The sequence below is a fragment of the Neltuma alba genome, unplaced genomic scaffold (assembly GCF_004799145.2).
Source record: "Neltuma alba isolate B1F8T4 unplaced genomic scaffold, ASM479914v2 tig00006019_pilon, whole genome shotgun sequence".
In the NCBI taxonomy this organism is placed as follows: domain Eukaryota; kingdom Viridiplantae; phylum Streptophyta; class Magnoliopsida; order Fabales; family Fabaceae; genus Neltuma; species Neltuma alba.
This window is the reverse complement of record NW_021634320.1, coordinates 22,835-47,191: the sequence shown is the minus strand read 5'-3', so window position 1 is coordinate 47,191 and position 24,357 is coordinate 22,835. Positions and strand designations below refer to the sequence as shown.

The window sequence follows — 24,357 nt, the reverse complement described above, 5'->3', positions numbered from 1 at the left end:
GTATTGACTAGAACTATAATTATTAAAAGGACTATCTTAGAAAAAATTAAGTAAATATAAGAGACAAAGTAGATTAGGGTTTTATATTTAGGATCAAAATAAAAGTCAAACAGGATCTTATATTACAGAGCGGATGTAGTATAATAATGGAGGGGATCTGAAAGAATATTTAACTGGGAACGTAGTTTAAATTAATGCGATACTTTTCTTCCATTCAAATAATTATATGTTCAACTCGGTGTAATTCATGCTAGATTTTATTTTGGAAAAACTTGAAAGTATTTAAGGGCTCCATAGTGATCCGTACTGTATGAATGATCTCCTTTTTTTACCAAGCAGTAATCTAAAATGAGAGCTGGTTGGCTTAATTGACACGTACCATCTCTTTAAATTTTGCTTAAGCATGAGTCGGCTTCCCATAAGTATGTGGGTCCGTGAGCTTCTTTCATTGGGTGATTGGAATTAAAAAAAAAAAGAATATTTAAAAAAATTGACTAAATAAATTGTCTCATATATAAATTCTGTCACAAAAGCTAACAGTGACAACAAATAGTCAAAAACAAAATACTCCTCCGGTCCTTATTATAAGACCCCATTTGACTTTTTATTTAGTCCTAATTATAAGACCCAAATCCATTTTATCCTTCTAATTTATGCATTTGTTTTCAAGATAATCCTTCTAATAATGATAGTTTTAGCCAATATACTTAATTAGCAAGGATTTTTAGGAATGACAACACTTATTTATTATAAATAACCAACTTAACTTACTTCCTTAATCTCCTCAAATAAGTCAATTGGGTCTTATAATTAGGACCGGAGGAGTAGAAAAGTAGACTTACATACCTTTCATGTATTTTCTAAACTCACAAAATTCCATTAAGATAAAACATGCATTATTTATTCACATATCCAAAATATACATCAAACACATGGGTCCACAATTTAATTACCAGATAAGGTGAAAAAAATTAATTAAGAATGTATAAGTTTAGTCAAACCAAAATGAAGCATACTTGTCATGGACTTAAATATATAGGTTGGACAGACGTATGAGAAACCAAGCCATTAATACACGGCAACACAAAATAACACAAAATAACACAAGGGAGAGAGAGACACGTAACAGCTTCATTTTGACGAGGACGATGTTAATCACTTCAATGTCCTGTAGATTATATTGAAGGATAGAGTTCCAAATTACCAATTGCTTTTATATATATATATATATATATATATTATATTGCATGCAACATTTAAAAATGTTCAGATTCAAACTTCTTTATTGACTTGTAAAATAATATAAGAATATGATCAATGAGGATGAGCTTCGAAAATAGGATTATGTCTGCTATTGGGAAAATAAATTATATTACTCCTCCGGTCCTAAATATAAAATCTTTATACACACTAATATAAAGATTTTATATTTATGACGGGAGAAGTATTTAAAATTTGTAGATAATGTGATTTGCTTTGAATTTTACACTTGATGTAGCCCACAGGATTCATCATCCCTCTTTAAGACACGTTCATTAGAGAGACTGACTCAGAAAAGACAATAAATACAAAGAAAAAAAAAAGTAAATATGACAAATTTGAATAGTCAATTATAGTCCGAAGTGCTGGATTGCTTGAAAATGATGGTAGACCTTGACACCAGTGAGCTTTTCCAAAAGTTTTTTTTTAAAAAAAAAAAATCTCGCGAACTAGCACAAGGGACATGAAGGAAAATAAAAATTTTAATGATTTAAAAAATTAAAAAAATAGAAAAATAGGGTTATAAAATTTTAATAAAGAGATTATGCAATATATAAAAGTCATAAAAATTAATTGCAAAATTTTAACCCTAGTTCAATTTTTTAAATCGAACTTATTAAAAAAAATGTCTTTCTGTTTTCTTCATTTTCCTCTTACCAAATAGATATGAAACTCGACATCCCTTATTTGAGCGGGCATAGTCTTTTCTAATAGGACAGACACATTTTGGTAAAATTTACATAGAATTTGTCAATTTAGGTTGGCATGACGAATAAGACTTCTTATCTCTAAAATGAATGGTTGAGGGTTTAACTTATAGTATCTGTATATGGATATGGTTAGAAGAAGTATATCTTTACTCTCGATATCTCGATGGAAATTAATATTATTGTCAACAAAGTTATTCATTATCTGCATTAACAATTTTAAATTTCATATAGAATTAAAAAAGGCAAGGATGACACACAGTAAAAATATATGCAACAATTGTTATTTATTTTTTCATTCAATTCAATTTTTTTTCCATTAAAAATTTTACAAGTCAATTTTCCTAGACTTCATGGGTCCCATATACAGTTGACTTTGGTGGATTGTATGGTAAAGAGCCACTCTAGGGTATCTCTTATCCCCAAAGGAGATTTAATGAGTGCTTCGTAATTTTGGCCAAAAAGTTGGAAACCAGTTGGGAGATAATCATTTCTTGGGACACAATCTGATGGGCAATCCATTGTGGGGAAGACAAATGGCCCATACTGAACCCCATTTTGTACTCCCCTCCATGGACCACCTGCAACAAATGTTCAAACACACATATGAATATATAAAGAGAAAATATTGAATTTGTATTTATTGCAAAATTGAGCATCATTGGTTGTGATAAAGTGGGAAGTTGAGAAACCTGTAGTTGGTGGTTAAGTGGTGAAAAGCACCAAAATCTCCAACTTAGCAAGTTCATTCCCCGGACATGCATGGATCCCACTCCCAAAGGGCAAATAAGTATTGGGTTTTGGAGCTACCTATAAAATTAAATTAAAAAGGGAACTGAGTCGTTGGTCCAGTAGGTGTGTGTACATATATAGTGGCAACAAAAAATAAAGCTCAGGTTTGTGAATTAATACCTCAAACTGGAAGGATCAAACTTGTCTGGTTCTTTGAAGTAGTTTGAACTGTGGTGCATGTTTTCTGAAGAGTGGCAGACTTTCCAGCCTTTGGGGATCAATGGCCTGATGATATTTAATTTGAGATTGATTTTGTTGGATAAAAGAAGAGCATAAAATACTTTATGTTAGGCTGTTGAATAGTATGGTTACACTGACCTTCGTATTCAACATCTTGACAGCTTCTCTGAAAGTGAAGGACAAATGGTGGCATTCTGAGAGTCTCTTGGATAACCCTTGAAGTTATCGTCATCTTCTTTTGTATCTTCCCACTTCAAACCATCCGCTTTTCCCCCTTTCTTCCTTCCCTTTCACTATCCACTCTTGCTCCTCCTATAATGTCACCCAAAAATAATATATGATGAAAAAGAGAGATTATACATCTAAAATAATTATTGGGTTGGTTTTGGTAAATTTTATGTCTTTCTTACAACTAATATCACAAAAAAAAAATATGTATTTTAAAAAATCTCTTTCAATAACATTCGACTTTTTAAATTTTACAAAATCTTTTAATCTTTAAATTTTTTTCATTAAAGAAAACCCATGACCTACCATTTTATATAGGGCACATCCCTGCCATTATGCCACACTCGCTTAATGTCAGCATTTGATCTTACACTTTCAAAAAAGCATCAACATTTTATCAAAAAAAAAGAAAAAAGAATATCAACAGCTGCAAGAGACACTCACGGTGACTGCTTGGAGGCGGAGGGATTCTCAGCGAGGTACTTGACAATCCACTTCAGCACACTCGCTGTCGTGTCGAGCTGCGAAGATGACGCCGATGACGTTATCTGCTATCTGTTCGTCGGTGAGCTCTGCCTTCTCCTCCATCAAACCACCCCAGCAAGTCCTCTCTCTTCTTCTCTTCCGTCTTCTTCTCCTTCATCCTCTTCGCATAATTCTACCCAATATCTTACCCAGTTCATTCCTCGCTTTCATTGCCTTGTGAAACAGAGTCCCCGGAAGATTCACCGGCATCGAGTTGTACGCTTTTCTCCAGAATGTAGTAGCACCGTTTAAGGTCTTCTCTACACATCCCTTTCGTCTTTTCCCAGTATCGAAAGCAGAGCCACGTTGAAGGTGAACTGGAACAAGCAGTAGAAAAACCCATCAATGAAACAGAGTGTAACCATTTAGCTTCCCTCTTTTTTTTTTTTTTTTTGGGGGGTGTTTTGGGTGACTTACAGTCTTCATTTCGAGAAAAGTGTTGGTTTCTCGGTTTTCCAAGAATGAAGGCAAGCTATGGCGATGGACTCGATGTCTGGGACGATGTGCTTGATAGTTTCAGGCATGAAGGTACGAAGAACAAGTCTTCTGAGCTTAGAATGGTACTCTCCTTGGTGAAACATGAGGGCATGCTTCCCCAGAATCCTCTCTTTACTTGCAGGGAAAGTTGGTTTGAAGAGATCAGCTTTGTTGAGCACGAATTTCACAGCTTCCGGGCTTGAAATCATGATGCTGGGATAACCCAGAATGTGGGACTTGAAGATAGAGCCATACCTGAGAGGAAAAAAAGCAGAAAAACAGAGGAACCCATGAAGAGAATTCGTGATGAGTAGAAGAATAAGAAGAAGATAGCAACCAGCAAGTCACAAGAACCTGGTGATTTTGGAGGCGAAGAAGAGTTTAGGTCTTGCGAGTAAAGTTGAAAGGTTTCGCCTATGTAAGGCCAACCCATGGAACCTGGAGGGAGAGGCAGAGTGGGGAGGTTGAAGGAGAAGGATTTGCAGAGAAAGGAGAAGACAAAAACAGAGAGCGAAGAAGAAGAAGTACAAGAAGGGAAAGAAATCCATGGTAATGGTGAGTGAGAGAGTTGAAGCAAGAGGTGTTTATAGGTAGAGAGAGAGAGAGCAAGAAGGTTTCCCTTTTAAGACCCATGTCCATACCCGGAATCAATTTTAATTCGATGTGAGTGTGACGGAGAGGAAGACGAGGAGAAGGGGAAGAGGAGGCGGCACGTGGCACGACCCAAAAGATTGGGTTGACCGTACAAGCACATTCCTTTCTTTCCGGCTTTGAAACATAAATGAGATGGGGAATTTGTAAATTTCTTAACATTTTTTTAATTTAACGCATTATTTATTTATTTTTTAAATAAATAGTGGTCAAGGACAAAATGTTCTAGTGACAACGTTAACTATGCCATATTTGAAAAAAGTTCCGAACTTAAATCCTACATTAATAATTTATATATTAGGATAATTAATCTAAAAGTCCTTATAGTTTTAACTAATTTCGAATCAAATCTCTGTAGTTTTTTTTTTATCATGTCCTTAAACTTTCACCTGTTTTTAATTAGGTCTTTTTATTTATTTTTCTTTTTATCAATTCCTTATGAGTTTATCTTATTTTTCATTAAATCCCTGAATTTTTTATTCTTTATTTTATAAATTCTATTCTATAAACATAAAGTAGTGTATATTATTTAATACTAGTTTATAAACATAATATTCTAAAAATAATGAATTATTATAATAATTTATTTTTCTCAGCAAAAAAATTAATTTTTCTAAATTTTTTTAGTGAATCAATTAATTATATTACTTATTTTTTATTATATATTATTAATTAATTATTAATATTTTTATATTTCAGTCTTAATCTATTTAATTAATAAATAAAAATTAAAACTACATGCACCTGATTAAAAATTTAGTGAAATTATAAGGACTTAATAAAAGAAAAATAAATGTAAGAACCTACTTAAAAACAGGTGAAAGTATAAGGACTCGATAAAAAAAAATTATAAGGATTTGATTCAAAATTGGTTGAAACTATAAAGACTTACGGATTAATTAACCCTTAATATATTTTGTGTTTAAATCGAGCGTGATAAAAAAAAGTTAATGATGTTTTTGTTTTTAAAAAATTCTAGATAATTATCAAAGAAAAAAAAACACAGATGAGTTAGGTGGCCATCACTTTCGTCATTCGGAATTTCTACATTTAATATAAAAAAAAAGATGTGAGCTTTTATAGATAACTGGATATATTTATTTTTATTATATGTTGGATCAAATTTAAAATAAGCCACCCTTTTTATTTTGTGGCTTTGGCTTGGATAGTTTCTTTTCCTTTCTTTTCTTTTTTTTCCCTCCCTTTTAAGTCATTGATGGATCCTTTTATCATAAATGAATCAAAGATGTGATGTGAGCTTGTTAAGTTTTCAATGAAAAGTTGCAGCTGATTTAGCCAAAAGGAACAAAAGAATATAGCGTGATAAATTTTATGTTGATGATTACATTTTTTTTTTTTGGAAAAAAATATTGCCAGACATGTTATTCTTTTTTAATCAACAGTTAACACGAGAAAAGTTCCACAAATAATGTTCCTTTTTTGGGGCTATGGAAAAGGAATGTCTTTGCAAGAAGTATATTTAATCTGAGCGGTGAATTGCTGGGGGGGGGACAAGAATAAGGTTCTGAGCAATATATTGTGCCATCTACAACTTTCAAGGCTTTTTAAGATTTAGCATTGCAATTTGTTATAATAATTAACTTAATGGTGCTCTTACCAGAAAATTAATATGTTGCGTATACGGTTAAAGCACTATTTTCATTTTCTACTACCCACTCTTACTGATCTCATACTTCTCTTTTTTTCCCCCAAAAGAAATCAATATCAGCATAAATTAAAAAGTTAAAAAATATCAATATAATTTATAAAATAAAAAACATAATCACACTATTCGGTATGATGACTCTTCCAAATAAAATCAGTTTTTGAGGCAGCTCTACCTCTGATATATTTTTACCTTCTTCAGCATATAGTTTTAATAATATTAAAATAGATATGATTTTTGGGAAAAAATAAACCTAATATTTGTATTAATACATGTTATTTGATCCTATCATCTCTTTGCAGTTTGCACTGCATGCGACCGTTATGATATTCTCATGCACGTCGTTGGTGCGAGTGTTTCACGTTTTTTTTTTTTTAATTTTAATTTTATTTCTCGCTCAAGGCCAATTCTGATGTTGTCGCACACCCACTTTAGTTTTGTCAGTCCGAAAGAATCAAATTAAGGATTGAATAAATTCAACCCACACGCTTTAAACCACTTTGATACAAATTAAATCATCATTTTATAAATTACTCATATTATTATTTGCGTCATTGTGTGCATAAAGTCAACATTCACACGATCCAACTTGCCTTCTGCATTGTCAGAGATTCACGGGTCTCGTGCTCAGGAACATACAGAGTCGTTCCTTGGTTTTTGATCCGCTATACCATTTAGTGCAAATTTTAAGAAGAATACACACGCGCGCATATATAATATCGGACGTCCCCGAAGAGACACACACACACACACACATATATATTTATATATATAATCGAACAAGCACACAAAAACACAAAAAGCGGTGACCTTATCATTGGCGCAAGTGTATAGATACATGCAAACCCATTCACAGCTGATAAGCTCCAATTTCAGAGGTCGGTCGCGAGCATATCCCGAAGGTCAATCATTTAAGTGAATGAAGTATGGGACGTAAATACACATACGCGAATGTGTAATTAATGGATTTTTCTGGCAGCATCAAGGAGACATGTCCATATATATATATGTGTGGTTTTGTGTGTGTGTCATCCTCTGCGAGAACCGGAGAGATTGTGTTTATGATGAAATTATTGATACCTGAACTTGAAAGTTGGAAAATACTAAATTAATACTGCATGCATTCTGTTTTTAATATAAGAATTAGTTTAAATTTCAATTTGATTCTGATTAAATATGATATCACAGTCCACTCTGCCTCTTTATTTATTTTTTTTTTTCAAGACAGTCTATGTAGTAATTATATATATTAAAAATTTCATCAAACGGTAATTTTAGCTAATATATATATATATTAGTATGATTAGTAAGGGTGTTTTCAGGAGAATAACACCTATTTATTACTCCCTCTGTTCCTTATTATAAGAAACAAATAACCAAATTACGTTGATTAAAAAAACAGTTAAAATTAGTTAAGGACAGTTAATATGTAAAAAGTATAATGTTTTTTTTTTTTCCAAAAATACCCTCATTAAAAAGGAGAGTATGAGAGAACAATTAAATTATTAAAAGAAAGAGAAGTGGGGGAGAGAGAGTATGAGTTGGAGACAAAATGAAAATAGAAATAGAAAGATAGGGGGACATAAGTGTCTATAAAAGGAACATGCCAAAATAGTTCTCTAATAATAATAAATATACATAACTAATCATTCTCTTATATAATAAACAATGATAACTATTAACGTAACAAGCTTCATTTCTTCTATACTCAACTACAGTAACTATAGAGTACTACACCAGTACTGATCAGCGCCGTGATTCGCGAGTTATACTAAGATTCGTAATCATACTCGTTGTTAGCACAATTAATACGCACGTCTCTTTTGTTTTCCGCTAATTCATTATTCATTATATGCATATATTTTTTTTCCCAGTTATTTAAGGAAAAAAAGTCGTAATATTGTTAGTATGAATTAATACGCACTGTAAAATCATTGTTGGTGAATGTGACGAATTCGAAGTGAGCCTGAGACAAAATTCAACCAAAAAAGAAAAGGTGGTATATAACTGATGACGTAATAACAAAAGTTTGATGGCGTTGGGTAAAGTCCTAATTAGATCTTCGGCCTAATTGTGATTTGGGCCAAACTACGATTCCACCCTTTTAAGCCTGGATTGTGATTAGGCCTAAATCGTAATTAGGGTTTTGTCCATTTTAGGGCTTCGGCCGAATTACAATTAGATCCTTTTAGGCCTAACTAACTACGATTTGACCATTCACAATTAGGCAATTGTGTTAATTATTATTTGGATCTTAACTACGACGGTAACTCTAAATAGCAGTATTATTTTTCCTAATTAGTATCATTTGCCCCAAATTATCTGAGATTTTGGCTAACTTGAGCAGGCACTTTTCCTTTGATGTTGATTTAGTCTAAACCACGATAGGCCTTCGTAGCCAGCCCTCACAAAAATTATACAAGTTAAACTAATGAATGCAATGTAACATTACCCTCGCCGATTAGAATCAAACAAACCCACTTGCCCCAATATGCAACACGCTCCTCTCCCTCTCGCTCACGCCGTTTCAACTCTTTATGTATACATCTAAATATCATTGATGAGTGCCGGGGTCAACACACACGCTCTCTCTCTCTCTGCTTTGTTTGAATTACTAGGGGTGTTTAAGAATGGCTCATCCTGATCGGCCCGTTTCAGTCCCGATCTTATTGGACGGGACGGGTCAATCCTGAAATTTTTCAAACAAGACAAAAAAAAAAAGACCGGGATGAGACGGGACACGGAACAGGGTCGTCCCATCCCGGTCCCTTTTATTTTTTATTTTTATCCTATTTATATAATATAACTTTTTTTAAAGATTTGAGACTATTGTATGGAACTATGAATATATTTATTTAGAGCTTTTATATTTGTTAATGATTTGAAACCATTGATGATTATAATTTTTAGCAAGTTTTTATTGTGTTAAAAGCTTTTGTTTAGAGTTTTTAATAACTATTATATGTACTATTTTGGGCTTTTGTTTAAGGATGTCTAAAGAAATAAAAAAGAAACAAAAAAAATGTTTTTACAAGGCCTAAGCCCAAAAACTACAATTAGAAAAAAATAGATTTTATTTAAAAAATAAAAATTAAAAAAAAATATCAAGACGTCCTTGTCCGGGACCATGACAACATCAGGACAGGACGGGACATAGGACAGAAAATATGTCCCGTTACTGTTCATCAGGACGGAATAGGGATGGGCCTGTCCGGGTCCCGATTCGTCCCGTGAACAGCCTTATAAATTACTAAATGCTGTGACTCTCTGGTCTATATAAGACATCGCTTATAAATTTACTTACTCCTCTGGTCCTTAATAAAGACCTATTTACTAATTTGACTAGATTAAGAAAGTTAGGTAAGTTAGTTAATTATAAGAAATGTGACACATTCTTTCTAAAACACCATAATCATCATTCTTAATATCTCCTCTCCCTCTTTTACTTGATTATGATTGAAGGAGTATCTATAGGAGTAATTTAGAGAAAATTGATAAATATGAGAAATGGGTCTTATATTTAGAACCAAAACTAACTCAATAATTGGGTCTTATATTAAAAACCGAAAAAGTACAAACGAAATTCTATAATTAAGACCGAAGTGAGTATTCTCTTTCAAATTTGAGTGTGAGTGTATTGTTGTCAGAAATGGAACACGTAGTAGACTCGTCTGTGAGCCTCATTAATATGTGCCCTATACGTGGAATTTAGACCAACAGGCACTTCTTCTACTCCCTATCTATAAAGCAGCAACCACAATTGACCACGGAGATGCTGCTGATGCACTCCAATTTCAACCAAGTATGACTTCTCTGTTTCTTCATCTGCGTCCTTAACTTTCCCACCACTTTTTCCCCCATTCTTTTGTGGGAAACAAAACAGTAGTAAGAAGGGTTTTGTCCACTTAAGTATGGGGGGTTTTGAGTTCAAAGCCAGGTAGATACAAAATATATCTTTGAAAAAGTTATAGTTTGAGGCATTGTCAGGTTTTAAACATGGACACTTTTTACTGTGAAGATTCAAACTTTGATTAGTTATGTTGTGAGAAACTAATCACTTTTTCTAAATCCAATCTCAGTTGATTATACACATATATACACGTTCTCACATGGGTAGGGATTAGTCACTATCTATCATTGATGGGGTGTCCAGCCGTTAATAAGTGAAGGCAAGCCTGGGAGATCATTCTGTTCCTATGGACCAAACCACCTCCATAAAACCAGACCCGCCTTTCCCTCTCATGTATGTCATCCGATAAATCAAGTACCGCCTCCGGTCGTAAATATAAGAGCTGGTTGATTAATTTGAGTATATTAAGAAAATAAGTTAAGTTAGTTATTTGTAATAAACATGTATTTTTTTTTATTAAAATATCCCTGCTAATCAAGTATATTGGTTAGAACTACTATTATTAGAAGGACTACTTTGAAAAAAAATACATAAATATGAGAAAAAAAAATAGAGTAGAGTCTTATCTTTAGTACTAAAATAAAAGTCAAATGAGAATTATATTAAAGACCAAAGGTAGTATTAAAGAGAAATAATTGGTGTTGGTAAGAAAATATAATAAATATGAAATGCCTTCATATTTAGACGATGAAGAAGGTTAAGATTTATACGCTGAGAGCGAAACAAAGTCACAATGAATTTATCATTTGTTTGACGTACAGATTCAAGTACACACATGTATGTGTATGTAACTGTACATACATGATAGACAAGTGTAATCTCATGGAGGGGCTGCATATTCCTTGTCATGGGGCGCCCCCTCTTTTCTTTATCAATGCTTAATGCAAAAGTCAAAGGCATATCCATATCAATCGTGTTGCATTTGTGCATGTCCTTGTTGGCTGGCAGCATTTTTTTTTTGTTTTTTAAATTGTAAATCTAAGAAGGAAGTATAATGCTACCCATTTCCGTGCTGTTTATTCAATAATACTTTTATATAATAAAAAAATTCTCACTAATTATTTATTATTCATCTATTATTTTTGCCACAGTGTGCGTATTGAATGCTATTTTTTTTTTCTTTTACTCATAGATATACTCCTATTAAAAATAATCTCATTCTAGACATTCTGAAGTACTAAACATGTTGGATACTATCATAAATCGGAAGGGGAGGTTTGGGTGGGAAGAGGTACATAAAAAGTGGGCTTTTTTTTTTTTTTAAAGTTTTCATAAAAATGTGAGTATTGGATTTCACGTAGCCGTGAGATCCAAACACATTTATGGGCTCTCGAAGCGACTAAAGAAAAGGGGTTGATGGGCTTTTCTCTTATCGAGAAACAAAAAAACCCATATCTCTACTTGTTTGAAAAATTTATTTAACTAAAACATACATTTGATCCTTTAACTTTATATAATTTTTAATTTGATTTTTTACCTTGAAAAATATACTTTTAATCCTTTAATTCTAAATTCTGTTAAAAAATAATGACATTAAAATCTTAAATATTGATAAAATATACTCAAATACTAACATATTAAATTTAATTTTCAAAATATCCATTATTGTTATAAAAAATCATCATTAAAGTTTAATGATTTTAAAGTTAAAAGACTAAATATATACTTTTTAAAGTTAAGAGACCAAATTAAAATTTTATATAAAATTAAAAGACCAAATGTATACTTTAGCCAAACTATATTTGTCAATTGTCACTTCAAAATTTAATCATATTTTTGTCACACAATATCACCAACAACGACACATTAAAATCCGGTAATGAGACCAGTAACTGCACCTGACTTCGTTTTACAGGGTTAAGATTGATCCACTAATATATTTTTTTAGTCTTTATTCTAAAATATTTTGTAGTATAATTTTATTCTTAAAATATTTTATAAGAGTAATTTTGTTCTTTTAAAAAATAATTTTAATATATTAATTAACTTCTCAAAGTCTGTTAAATAACATCCGTCGTATAAATATTTTAAAATTTTTTTCAGCACTAATCAAAAGTAAATATTATATATATATACCTTTAAATTATTTTTTATTAGATCTGATAAAATTAATCTTAACAGTATTTTAACGAAACATTGTATAATAAGATATTTTAAATATTAGGAGGATCTCAACAAAAAAATGCAGAGTTATTTGTATATGAAATAAACGCTCTCCTCGTAAATTTTCCAATTCAAACCAATCTAGAACAAAGATGATTCTGTATTTTTTGTGAACAAATATGATTGGATAATCCAAGAACTATTTCGTATTTTCTATATTAGTTACTTATTTATCTACTTCTACTCTGAACTGAACAAATAAATTTTATTTTATCCAAAAAGTAATATTTTTCTTCTGGTAAAAAATAAACATTTCTGTATTTCTGGTAAAAAAAAAAAACATTTCTGTATTTCAACAACTTTCATGCATATTGGCCCAAAAAAAGAAACCTACTTTTATGCACTGGGAAAGTGTGACAAATTTATAATAGTTCTTTGCCCATCTTCTCATCCTCATGCTTGGTAAATGGTAATCATCGATTCCAAATTCTGGTATCTCTGCTGTGCTCTAACCAGAATTTGTATGCTTTTCTCGTTCTCTTCTTCACCACCATGATCATCTTCTTTTTCTTAGCGTTTTGATGTAAGACGATAGTTGAAGTGATGTTACAGAACTCAGAGTTGGTTGTTCTCCTCTAATTTCTGAATGCAGAGTTGATAGAAAAAGAGGAAAAATTAGTGGAATCAGATGGCCTGCAGAAATGTGTGCGAGGACATCGCTCCTTCGAAGCCTCTGTTCTTGACGGTCTACACCATTGTCATAATTGGCGTTTTGGTTTCATTCTTTTATGTCTTCTCTGCCATATACTCAAGCAAGCCCACTGTTGATTCTTCTGGCTGGTTCTCTTATCCTTCTTCTTTGCCTTCAGTTTTGCGTATGTCTTTTTACTTCACAGCTTTACGCTTTTCACCGACTAATTTATTGCATACTTCTTCTTAGTTATATAGTAGTCATGAAGGTATATCTTATTTGACGATTGGGCATTGAAAACAAATTCACTATTAGGCATTATTCCTTGATTTGCATGACAATTATGCCTCCCCCTTCAGGTGAAACATGAAATGCTAGCGCTTTATTAACGATTTGCTTGTAGTTTTTCTCACTCTTCATCGATGGACTGTCATGCCATCCATATCTTCCCTCCTTGCTGATCTTAAGCTCCTTTGTGACTCTCTCGTATTGTTTTTGAACCATTATTGTCACGTTGTTAGTGTCGGGGTAAGGAGTGCGGGATGCAAGGGGTGTTCAAGGATGTTTGTGTCGTGGGCATTAACTAAACTATTAAATAGAAGTTACATCATTTTATGGGCAATCGATTATCTAGTTCTTCTCGAAGTGCTTACCTAATTGTCGTTAGACATGGAAAATTGGAAGCATTTCCCTTTTTTGTCTCTCTCTCTCTCTCTCTCTCCCCCTCCCTCCCTTCTCGATAGTCTAGAATCGGAGGATTGTAGATGGATGGATAGAGAGAAAGAGAACCTAAGTCAGTATGTCTGATTTCTGGACTGACCTTTGTTTCGTTTATCACAAATCACCGTTTTACCTTTTTAACGTTCATCAATCTTTCAGTTAGGCTCTCTTTCTCTAAGTTTACGTGTGTGGTTGAATTATTAATTGAGCACTCCTGCTTTACTAGTAGGATCTTTGAAATAATTCCTTTTGTTAGTTACCTTCCTCAGTTATGTTAACCGCGCCTTGTGCTAGGTGCTTTTCAATTCATCAAGATAATAGTCTTTTTCCCTTCTTGGGCGAGTCTGATTTTCGATCTTAACTGAACTTTCCCTGATGAAGATTTTTGTCTTACAGATCAAACAATCAACTTTTCTCAGTCAGATGAAGGGCATGCTGTGCCCACACCTGCCCTAGGTCCTCAAGGTGTATGGATTAATCCTGTATGGGAAGTTCCACCGCGTAATAAGAAGATGCCTCCTTTGGAGGCTTTCCGATTGACTAAAGAATTGGTTCAACAACGGGTGAAAGATAATATTGTAATTGTGACCTTTGGTAACTATGCATTCAAGGATTTTATTCTGACCTGGGTTAAACATTTGACAGATCTTGGACTTTCTAATTTTCTTGTTGGTGAGCATACTCTTTTCTGCCATGTGTCTTGTTCAATGTTATATTTCATTTGCTATTATTTTTCCTGTGCAGTTTATTAGAATTTATAAAATAACTTTGAAATCTACTCTTCTAGGTGCAATGGACACCAAATTGTTGCAGGCATTATATTGGAAAGGGGTACCTGTTTTTGACATGGCAGCCGTATGAGCACAGAAGATGTTGGTTGGGGCTCTCCGACGTTTCACAAAATGGGGAGAGAAAAAGTTTTTCTGATAAACTCAATGCTGCCTTTTGGTTTTGAACTGCTGATGTGTGACACTGACATGGTTTGGCTGAAGGTGTGCTTTTCCATTTCTAAATTTTTGTTTTGTCACCAGTGGAATTGTTTTACTTATAAGTGTGAATAATTGTAATTGCATAATTTCTCACAATGATACTCAAGAAGCAGCCAGAAATGCTTTCTTAATTTCTTTTCTTTTTATCTACCTTGTGTTATCAGAGATAACTTTTATTTTTCACCTTGATTGTCATATCGTCTGCTTCAATTCCTTATCATCTAAAGCATTATTTCTTTTTCACCTTGCTCTTTCACTTTTTCCTGAGATATTGTTATGAATTCTTCATGTCGTTTTCTTTATAAATTATCACATTTTTTGCTCATATTCTTTTATCTCTCTGACGTGATTGTTATGTTATTCCTCATACATACATTGCATTACATGGTTTTGGGACAGAACCCACTTCCATATATTGCTCGTTATCCAGATGCAGATGTTCTAACTTCAAGCGATCAAGTCATACCAACAGTTATTGATGATAGTCTGGAAATTTGGCAAGAAGGTGATGATTATAACCATGAGCAGAACTTACTGATATATCCTTTCAATGTTGCTTGTGTTAGTTATCATATTAAACCTTTTCCTTTTTAATGTTAAATGCAAGCAAACATGCTTATGAATGACGCGAGCCTCTTAATTGATCACTTTTCACTCAAATGACGTCTTTGGACTTAGATCTGTGACCCTCTTGAATGGTAGCGTGATCTTTTCTGTTGATTGATATGAATTGAATTATTAGGTGCCCCATTTCACTTTAGAATGCCTTGCTTCTATTTTGCTTTGCCTTTAAATTAGAAGAATGAAAGACAGTGAAGCCTTTTGCGTTTATTTTTAAATTTTACCCATTGCTTCTCTCTTCATTTTATCGTGTGAGACCTAGCACTTATTGAATTAGTCATAACCAGACATTTACCTTACTGATGACATTGTGCTACATCATGAGTAGTTAATGCTGCCTACAACATAGGAATATTTCATTGGAGGCCTACTGATTCTGCAAAAAAATTGGCGAAGGAATGGAAAGAAATGCTTCTAGCTGATGACAACATATGGGATCAGAATGGTTTTAATGACATTGTACACAGACAGGACTATTTTATGCTTTTGATGGAAATCTGAAGCTGGGAATTTTGCCTGCTAGTATTTTTTGTAGTGGGCATACATATTTTGTGCAGGTACAACCTATTTAATAGCTTTTAACAGTTTGGTTTCTTTTTCTTTTTGTGGTTTGTTTGCACTATGCCTTTAGCATTTTTTATGCAATTCACTGTCTGGAGGAATCTTGTTCGTAATCTATAATACTGGAACATCAAATCTGGGACAAGTTCTCTGTAGGAATATAATTGCGTGTTACACAGGCTATGCATCAGCAACTCAGATTAGAGCCATATGCCGTGCACACAACATTTCAATATGGAGGCACTGAAGGAAAGCGCCACCGGCTTCGAGAAGCAAAGCTTTTCTATGACCCACCAGAGTACTATAATCCACCTGGTAATAATTTGTGATTTCTTCCTCAATTTAGGGTCAGACCGTTAATTTTTTGTTTAAAAAAATTACTTGGCAAGTACCAATACACTCATTTCACTCTTTCTTGTAGCAATCCTTTTATCATGTATGAAGGTTTTTCTATTCCATCTGTTGTTGAATGTAGCTTCTTTGACACTGATGACTGAAAGTTGACACTTAAACTTGTTTATGCAATGCTTGTTGTATCTGCTTGTCTTATTTGCTGACTTCCATGCATGATAGTACTGCAAGCTTACTTAGTAACTCTTGCAGGGGGTTTCTTGTTGTTTAAGCCATCTATTCCTAGGAGCTTATTACTAAGTGGGAAGCATGCCATTGATTCACATTTTTCTCTGGTTAATTATCAAGTATGCATGTATTGACCTGATCCTTTTTACTTTAGCATTGGAATGGAAATTATGTTGCATCCTGTTGATTATATTGTGTGTGGATATGTACAGATAAAACAGATAAGGACGGCACTTGCTATTGCTTCTCTTCTGAGAAGAACTCTGGTGAGAACTGTTTTCCAGGATTATAATTGCAAAACAAGTACAAAATTTCTCATGTTAACACTATCGGTTATCAATATCTTAAAATTTGTTATGAGTTCTGTGAACTAATCAGTCACTGATAATATGATGAAGGAACAAACTTCTTGTTTTTCAAATTTTCTTGTGGTAATACCACCTTAAAATATGATGTTACGTTGAGCTTGGTTGGGCTAAGGAAAAAATTATTAGATTGCAGAGGTAATGTTGGTCAGTTTTACTGGCCTGGCATGGCCATCTATGTCCTTCTTTGATAAAACTATAAGTGAATCTTCTAACAGGTTAGAAAGCTCTTCATTTCCTACTTTCGTTGATGCAATTGGTTTCCGATCGCACAGGAAATGAAGAAAAACTGAGTTATCATGTTTGAGTTATCATGTTTGATGCTTTTCTAGTGCATATTACTTTTTATATCTACAACTATATTTTAAACTGGTTTCTCTTTGTGCATGTTTAGGTCATGCCTCCGCTATGGTGCAGGTTAGATAGGCTATGGTTTCCACATCCTGGTGTTCTGGAGGGAACTATGACTAGGCAACCCTTTCTTTGCCCTTTGGATCATGTATTTGAGGTATTTCCTGCTTTTTCGAGTAGCTACTTTTGAATGCCATTCTTCATTTGTGCTTTTGATGATGTGGCCGATTAAACAACTCATCTTATTAATCTGTAAGTAACCAATAACTTTCAAGAACAATTTGTGCAGTATCTGAACCAAATTAGAAAGGTCCAAAACATTGGTAATGCCACTTGCTTTAGCTATGGAAATTGTTGCCTGAGGATTGATGTTTTCCATAATGGGGCCTTAACTCTGTTGGGGACAATTGGTCCCCGTATTAAAATTCAGGAGACTTCTTTGCAAATAACGAAATGTGCCATCATTGCAGGTGAATGCCATGTTGAGAGAACTCCCAGAGGAAGAGTTTGGCCCAGGAATAAATATCAGAGAGTACTCAATACTAGATAATCCCTCTCTGCCCGAAGAGGTGAGTTGTAGCCAATTGCATCTAATTTCTGAACCACTGAGTCTCTTTTTTTGTGTAAGTTGATTAAAGGAAATCTGTCTGCCTGGTTCTGGAGTTCAGGTAAAGAAGTCATGGCTTGATGTCCATCTCTGTCAAGAAGAAACACATGATTGTAATGCATCAAATGATTCTGCTGTTGAGGGGGTACTCAGAATTCCAAGGCATAGCGATGAGGAAACGGTATTTCAAGTGCATATTTTTGCTTGAATTCTTCAAAAATAAGCTTGCAAATTGCATTGGTATATGGCCTCTCAGTCCTGTTACTGTGAGATACGGTTAAGCATCTTGCATCAGAGCATTAGAAGTGATATTAGTATATATTAGAAGTGAAGAAATGTTCGGACCAAATTATGCTTCTTTCTGCGCGTTAATGGCATAAACATAATTTCTTCATACAAATTCCTTGTGGCAGAAATTAGAAGTGATATTAGTACATGTTAGATTAGTTATACAAATAAGAATGCATTTGTATGTACAGGCAGAGACTGGTCTCCTGAGTCTACATCTGCAGTTTATCTAAAGAAATAATGCATTTGATTAAATTGTCTTTTGGGTTGAATATCGGGCGAGTTTGTTCAAAATTAAGAGAAAAGTGATTTTGGTTGATTAAATATGAGGAGTTGTTGGGAGAACTTTGAGGTAAATATGGGAGATGGGTTGAAATTAACTTATCAAAATAAGTAGATTATTTTCAGCACATTCCTCTATCTTTACCCCATAACAACTCCTAACATTAACATCTCCTTTGTATAATCAACTAAAATAACTTTTTTCTCAACTTAAAACAAACGGACCTTATAGCCTCATTCATTTTCTATAAAAAATGTATGCTTTTTAAAACGAGCCATGGATTATGTTTCCACTTGAATTTTCAGTTCATCAAGGTATTCTCGTCATTCAAGGCTGTCAAAGTCATCCAGTTCTCCTCAATGCAAAATGCTTTCACTGGTTTTGCCGACAAGGTGAGGCCATTTTTTTCCGAGTTAAAATTCCTTGTACCGCATATAGTGTTGTAAGAGAGAGGTGAAATAACAAATGAAGTAAGAAGTAAAGTGTAAATAAATGAAATGGGCCCCAAACTTTTCCTTGCTTCGTTATCCCCCTCTGGTTCTACAATACTACTGCAAAGTATCTAATTTCCATTTTTCTCCGAGTAAAACGTGGAAGATGAGAATAAGAGAATTCACTTATTATGTGTTGATGCCATCCCCAAATTACTTTTTCAGGAAAGGGAAGATAGATTCAGAAGACGTGTAAAGCGATATGTGGGCATATGGTGCTGTGTGCGTGATCACATTCCTGGTCACATATATTATGATATGTACTGGGATGAGAAACCTGGATGGAAACCAATCCCGCCTCCAACTTCTGAGGATGATCATCCACCTTGGTGAGTTCTGACATGTTGGTCGATATTTTTTTAAAACATCCCAATGGATGGATACCGCGAGCGATATATGAAGATGGCTTAGTTTATTTCTTTTTTGATTTTCTTACTTAACTGGCTGTCAAGATAGTGCTTAAATAAGTGAAAGATATGGATCGACATAGAGGATGTAAGTTGCTGTAGAGATGAGACAATCTGATTATTGTCTAGCATTAGTAAGAAAAGAAAAATTTTGGCTTAGTCCAGTTGTGCAAATTAGGAAATTGGAAATCTACAACAGTAAAATTTACATCCACAATATTTTTTTTCTTTTTAATTTCGGCTCTATCAATATTATCAATATTCATATCAATAATAATATAAAATTTATGAGAGTCACATTATGCATGAGTTCTAAATAGTGCAATGGCCTTCAGTCTAGTCATATACTCATATTTCAAACAAAATTATGTGCCGATCTATGTGATTTTTGTTATGAGTGGCAATTTAAGTGGTTGGACTTTTTTTTTTTAATCAAACTTTACTGTACTTTTAGTTCTCTTACCTTTAAACCATTAATAAAAAATAATAATATTAAAATCTTAAATGTTAATAAAATATTGTTAAATGCCAATATAATAATTTTAATTTTCAAAATAATTATGATTGTTATAAAAAATCATTATTTACGATTAAAAATTTTAAAATTAAAAGACTAAAAATATATTTTTTAAAAGTTAAGAGACCAAATTTAAATTTTGTATAAAGATAAAAGACCAAATATATACTTTAGCATATATATATATATATATATATATATATATATAGGTTAAAAGCTTAAATTATAATCTCGGTTAAAAGCTTAAATTTAACTGATAAAAAATTAAGGTATTAAATTATAGCCCCTAATATTACATTATTAATGTGTAATAAAAGGTCAATTTGAATGTATTAATCAAATAAATTTAACTATTACTATTATGTGAGGCCAAATCAATGATATCTTGAAAATGTGAAAAAGAATTAAAATTAAAGAAAAAAAATTTAAAGAGCGGAGATAAATTTAAATGATTAGATTATATTAGCATTAATCAAAAGATCCATATAAGGGGTTAATGGTACATTTTCTCTACTCGCACCCAGATCCCTGGGATGAAGAACATTCGTGTTCGCGGCGCAAACTGATTTTGAAACGCGACCCAGCCCCTCCTACCCAATGGTCAATGGATAATTCCATTTTTGGGTTTCCATCTGATGATAAAAGTTTGTCTCGATTCTCTATCCGTCCAAAGAAGCGCTGCAAACTGAATAACTTCTTCGGTGTTTTAATTAACATTGGAGGTTTGGAACCATTCCAACATTTTCAGTCATTACTGCTTTGAATTGCATATTCATGGAAATCGAAAGCTCATTAAAATTGATGCTTTGTACTGAAAGACACAAGTCTACACCACTAGCTTTGAGATGAAACCGAAATGAGAGCATGGACACTTTGGCAATTCATGTTAAAATCAGCATCAAGTCGTTTCCTTGTTCACATAACAAGATTGAGATTACAGAATCTAGCCTTGCTTCCCCCAACGAGACTTCCATCGCCCCATCCTTTTTCTCTCCAGAACAGCTATAATGGAGACTTTGAGATCGTTCGAAAACATATGGTTCCTATTCCACCATGTGCTCTTCCCGCCTTGTTATTTACACGTCATTTCTTTCACACTGCCATTCAACCGTTTGATGAAATGCCACAACGGGTACTAAATGATCTTATCAACTCGTCCAGCAAAAAGCCCAAGCTTGTGACGGTTTCTGCTGCTCATTGTATAGCCTTAAAGACGGGTACTCTAGCTCACCTGCCCACTGTGACATCTCTACTAACTATTTATTGTAAGGCTGGAGATTTCAGCTCTTCAAGAGTTCTGTTTGATGAAATTCACGACAGAGATGTAATTGCTTGGAATTCTATTATTGCCGCATCGGTTAAAAACAAACTCTACAAGACAGCAATGGATTTTTTCGGAAACATGATTAAAGAGCAATGTGGGTTTGATTGCACCACTTTGTTGCTTCTGGTATCTACTTCGTCATACATGAATAACCTTGAGCAAGGGCGGGCAATTCACTGTTTGAGTGTAAAAACTGGGATGCTTGTGGATATAAGTTTAAGTAATGCTCTAACTAATATGTACGCAAAATGTGGCGTTTTAAAATCCTCTGAGTGTCTTTTTTCAGAAATAAAATATAAAGATGTAGTTTCTTGGAATTCAATGATTAAAGGAAGTCTTCATAATGGTGAGCCAAAGAAATCACTGTATTATTTCAAGGATATGGTTTTGTCCGGAGAAGAAGCAGACAGCGTCAGTCTGTCTTGTGCTATATCGGCGTCTACTGCTTTGGGAGAGCTGGATTTTGGTCAGTCAATTCACGAGCTGGGAATGAAGCTAGGTTACCTGGATAGCCAGCATGTTTCGGTCCCCAATTCTCTCATTTCATTATATATACAATGCGGAGATATTGAAGCGGCTGAAACTGTATTCAGAGAAATGGAGTGCAAAGATATTGTTTCATGGAATGCAATGATGGAAGGATATGCCTCAAATAGAAGTGTTAATGAAGTGTTTGACCTTCTGCTTGAAATGCAGACTTATGAATCATTTCAACCTGATACAGTGACATTGACTAACATTCTAAAAGTTTGTGCAGTGGTGATGCTCTCCAGAGAAGGAAGAACTGTCCATGGATTTGCAATACGAAGACAGATGTTATCTGACCTTACTCTACTAAACAGCTTGATAGACATGTATTCAAAGTGCAAACTTGTAGAGAAAACCGAGCTCCTGTTCAATTCTGCCCACGAGAGAGACTTGGTATCCTGGAATGCAATGATATATGGATATTCCATTAATGGGTATTCCCAAGAAGCCCAAAGTTTGTTCAGGGAGCTTCTCCATTTCTTCCCCAATGGCAGTTCATCGACTGTTTTGGCTGTTCTTTCGTCCTGCAGTTCCACATATAGTTTATCCTTTGGAAAATCTGTTCACTGCTGGCAGTTAAAATTAGGATTTCTAAACCATATTCCTTCAGTTAATTCCCTCATACACATGTACATCAATTGTGGGGACCTGACAGCCGCTTTCTTAATTTTCCAAGAGAATTCAGCTTTGGCAGTTACAGCTTCGTGGAACACTCTGATTGTGGGATGTGTAAAAGGCAACCACTATCAAGAGGCCCTAGAAACTTTTAGTTCAATGAGACGAAAAGCCTCTGTCAACTATGATTCTATAACCCTTGTAAATGTCTTGTCAGCATGTGCAAATCTTGAGCTGCTCAATAAAGGAAGGTGTCTCCACGGCCTTGTCCTTACATCTCCCTTGGGATCAGATATCCGGGTTCAAAATTCATTAATTACCATGTATGGAAGGTGCAGGGACATCAAAAGCGCCAGATCAGTGTTTGAATTTTGTTTTGTTCTCAACCTATGTTCATGGAATTGCATGATCTCAGCCCTATCACATAACAAGGAGAGTCGGGATGCGTTGGAACTGTTTCTTCATCTTCCGTTTAAGCCCAGTGAGATAACTGTTGTTAGTGTTCTCACAGCTTGTACTCAAATGGGAGTATTAAGGCATAGCAAACAAGTTCATGCCCACATATTCAGGTCTGGTTTCCAGGATAATGCTTTTATATCTGCAGCTCTTGTGGACATGTACAGCAATGGTGGACGATTGGACCTTGCTCTTCAGGTATTTACACATGCAAAGGAGAAGTCTGAAGCAGCTTGGAATTCAATGATTTCTGCATATGGATATCATGGAAATGGCGAGAGAGCAATCAACCTGTTTCATGAAATGCGTGGGTCCGGAATAAGAGCGACTAAAAGTACTTTTGTCAGCCTTTTATCAGCTTGCAGCCATTCAAGACTCGTGAACGAAGGTCTTGGATACTACAACTGTATGTTGGAGAAATATGGAGTACAGCCTGAGACTGAGCATCAAGTTTATGTAGTTGATATGCTAGGTAGATCTGGTAGGCTTGATGAGGCTTATGAGTTCATTAAGAAGTTGCCCTCCAATTCAAGCCCCGGTTTGTGGGGAGCCCTCTTGAGTGCTTGCAACTATCATGGAGAACTCAAACTGGGGAGAAAAGTTTCTGAAATTCTGTTTGAAATGGATCCCCAAAATGTTGGATATTACATTTCATTGGCGAATATGTATGTTGCTGCAGGAAGCTGGAAGGATGCTACAGAGTTGAGGCAAACTATCCAAGACCAAGGATTAAGAAAGACCGTGGCTTATAGTCTTATTGATGTTGGTTTGGTATAATCAATTGACAATATTGATGACTGCTAGTTATTGCAAGGTGGATGTCCGTTATTCCTCAGAAACCATTTTGTGTCGTACCGGCCCCTCTGCGACAGGCAGGGAGCAACATAAACGTATTATATGAGACCTTGATTAGGCAATCTTATTGGTTATGTGAAGGTAAAATCGCACACATTATTTGCCCCATTCAACTTTACACATTAAGAAGTTTTAGAGTATCCAAATATTGATTCGGTTGCAAAATCACGAGGATGTTCTTTTTGCTGCTGAAACTGTTTCAGCCCTGTACAATACCAGGAACAAGTACGCTCGTACGAATCCATCTCATTGAAACAGTAATGCCTCTTTCAAAGGTACTCGAAGGATTCTGGTTTCATCACTTATTAATGTCTGTTTAAATTAACGTGTCATTGGCTTTAATTTGTTTAGCTCAATGTGGAATCGCACTATAAATAATGTAACTTGTTATCTATATGTGTGCGCGCGCGCGTGCGGGGGTGTGTGTGTATATAAAATATGCATCAGATGGACAAAATCTAAATTGAACCTAAATTTCCTTCTATAATTTTCAGACTTATTTTTATCTTTTTATCTTCTTCAGCCTCACCATATCCTGTTAATACAGAGTTATAAAATTGAAACATACTCCTCTTATTTTTAACATAGGATCTAATTAACGAGTTTGTGT

At 34.2% G+C, this 24,357-nt stretch overlaps 1 protein-coding gene and 2 pseudogenes across 1 annotated transcript; 2 read left to right on the top strand and 1 right to left on the bottom strand.

Annotated features, from left to right (window-relative positions):
* Positions 1-2,243: 2,243 nt before the first annotated feature.
* LOC114749339 (abscisic acid 8'-hydroxylase 3-like) lies at positions 2,244-7,088 on the bottom strand (annotated as a pseudogene).
* Positions 7,089-13,016: 5,928 nt separating this feature from the next.
* LOC114749356 (arabinosyltransferase XEG113-like) lies at positions 13,017-19,731 on the top strand (annotated as a pseudogene).
* Positions 19,732-20,550: 819 nt separating this feature from the next.
* LOC114749355 (pentatricopeptide repeat-containing protein At4g19220, mitochondrial-like) lies at positions 20,551-24,143 on the top strand. The gene has a single exon (XM_028937857.1). It carries the CDS (start codon positions 20,826-20,828, stop codon positions 23,667-23,669), a length of 2,844 nt encoding a protein of 947 aa, XP_028793690.1. The 5' UTR covers positions 20,551-20,825; the 3' UTR covers positions 23,670-24,143.
* Positions 24,144-24,357: the final 214 nt, after the last annotated feature.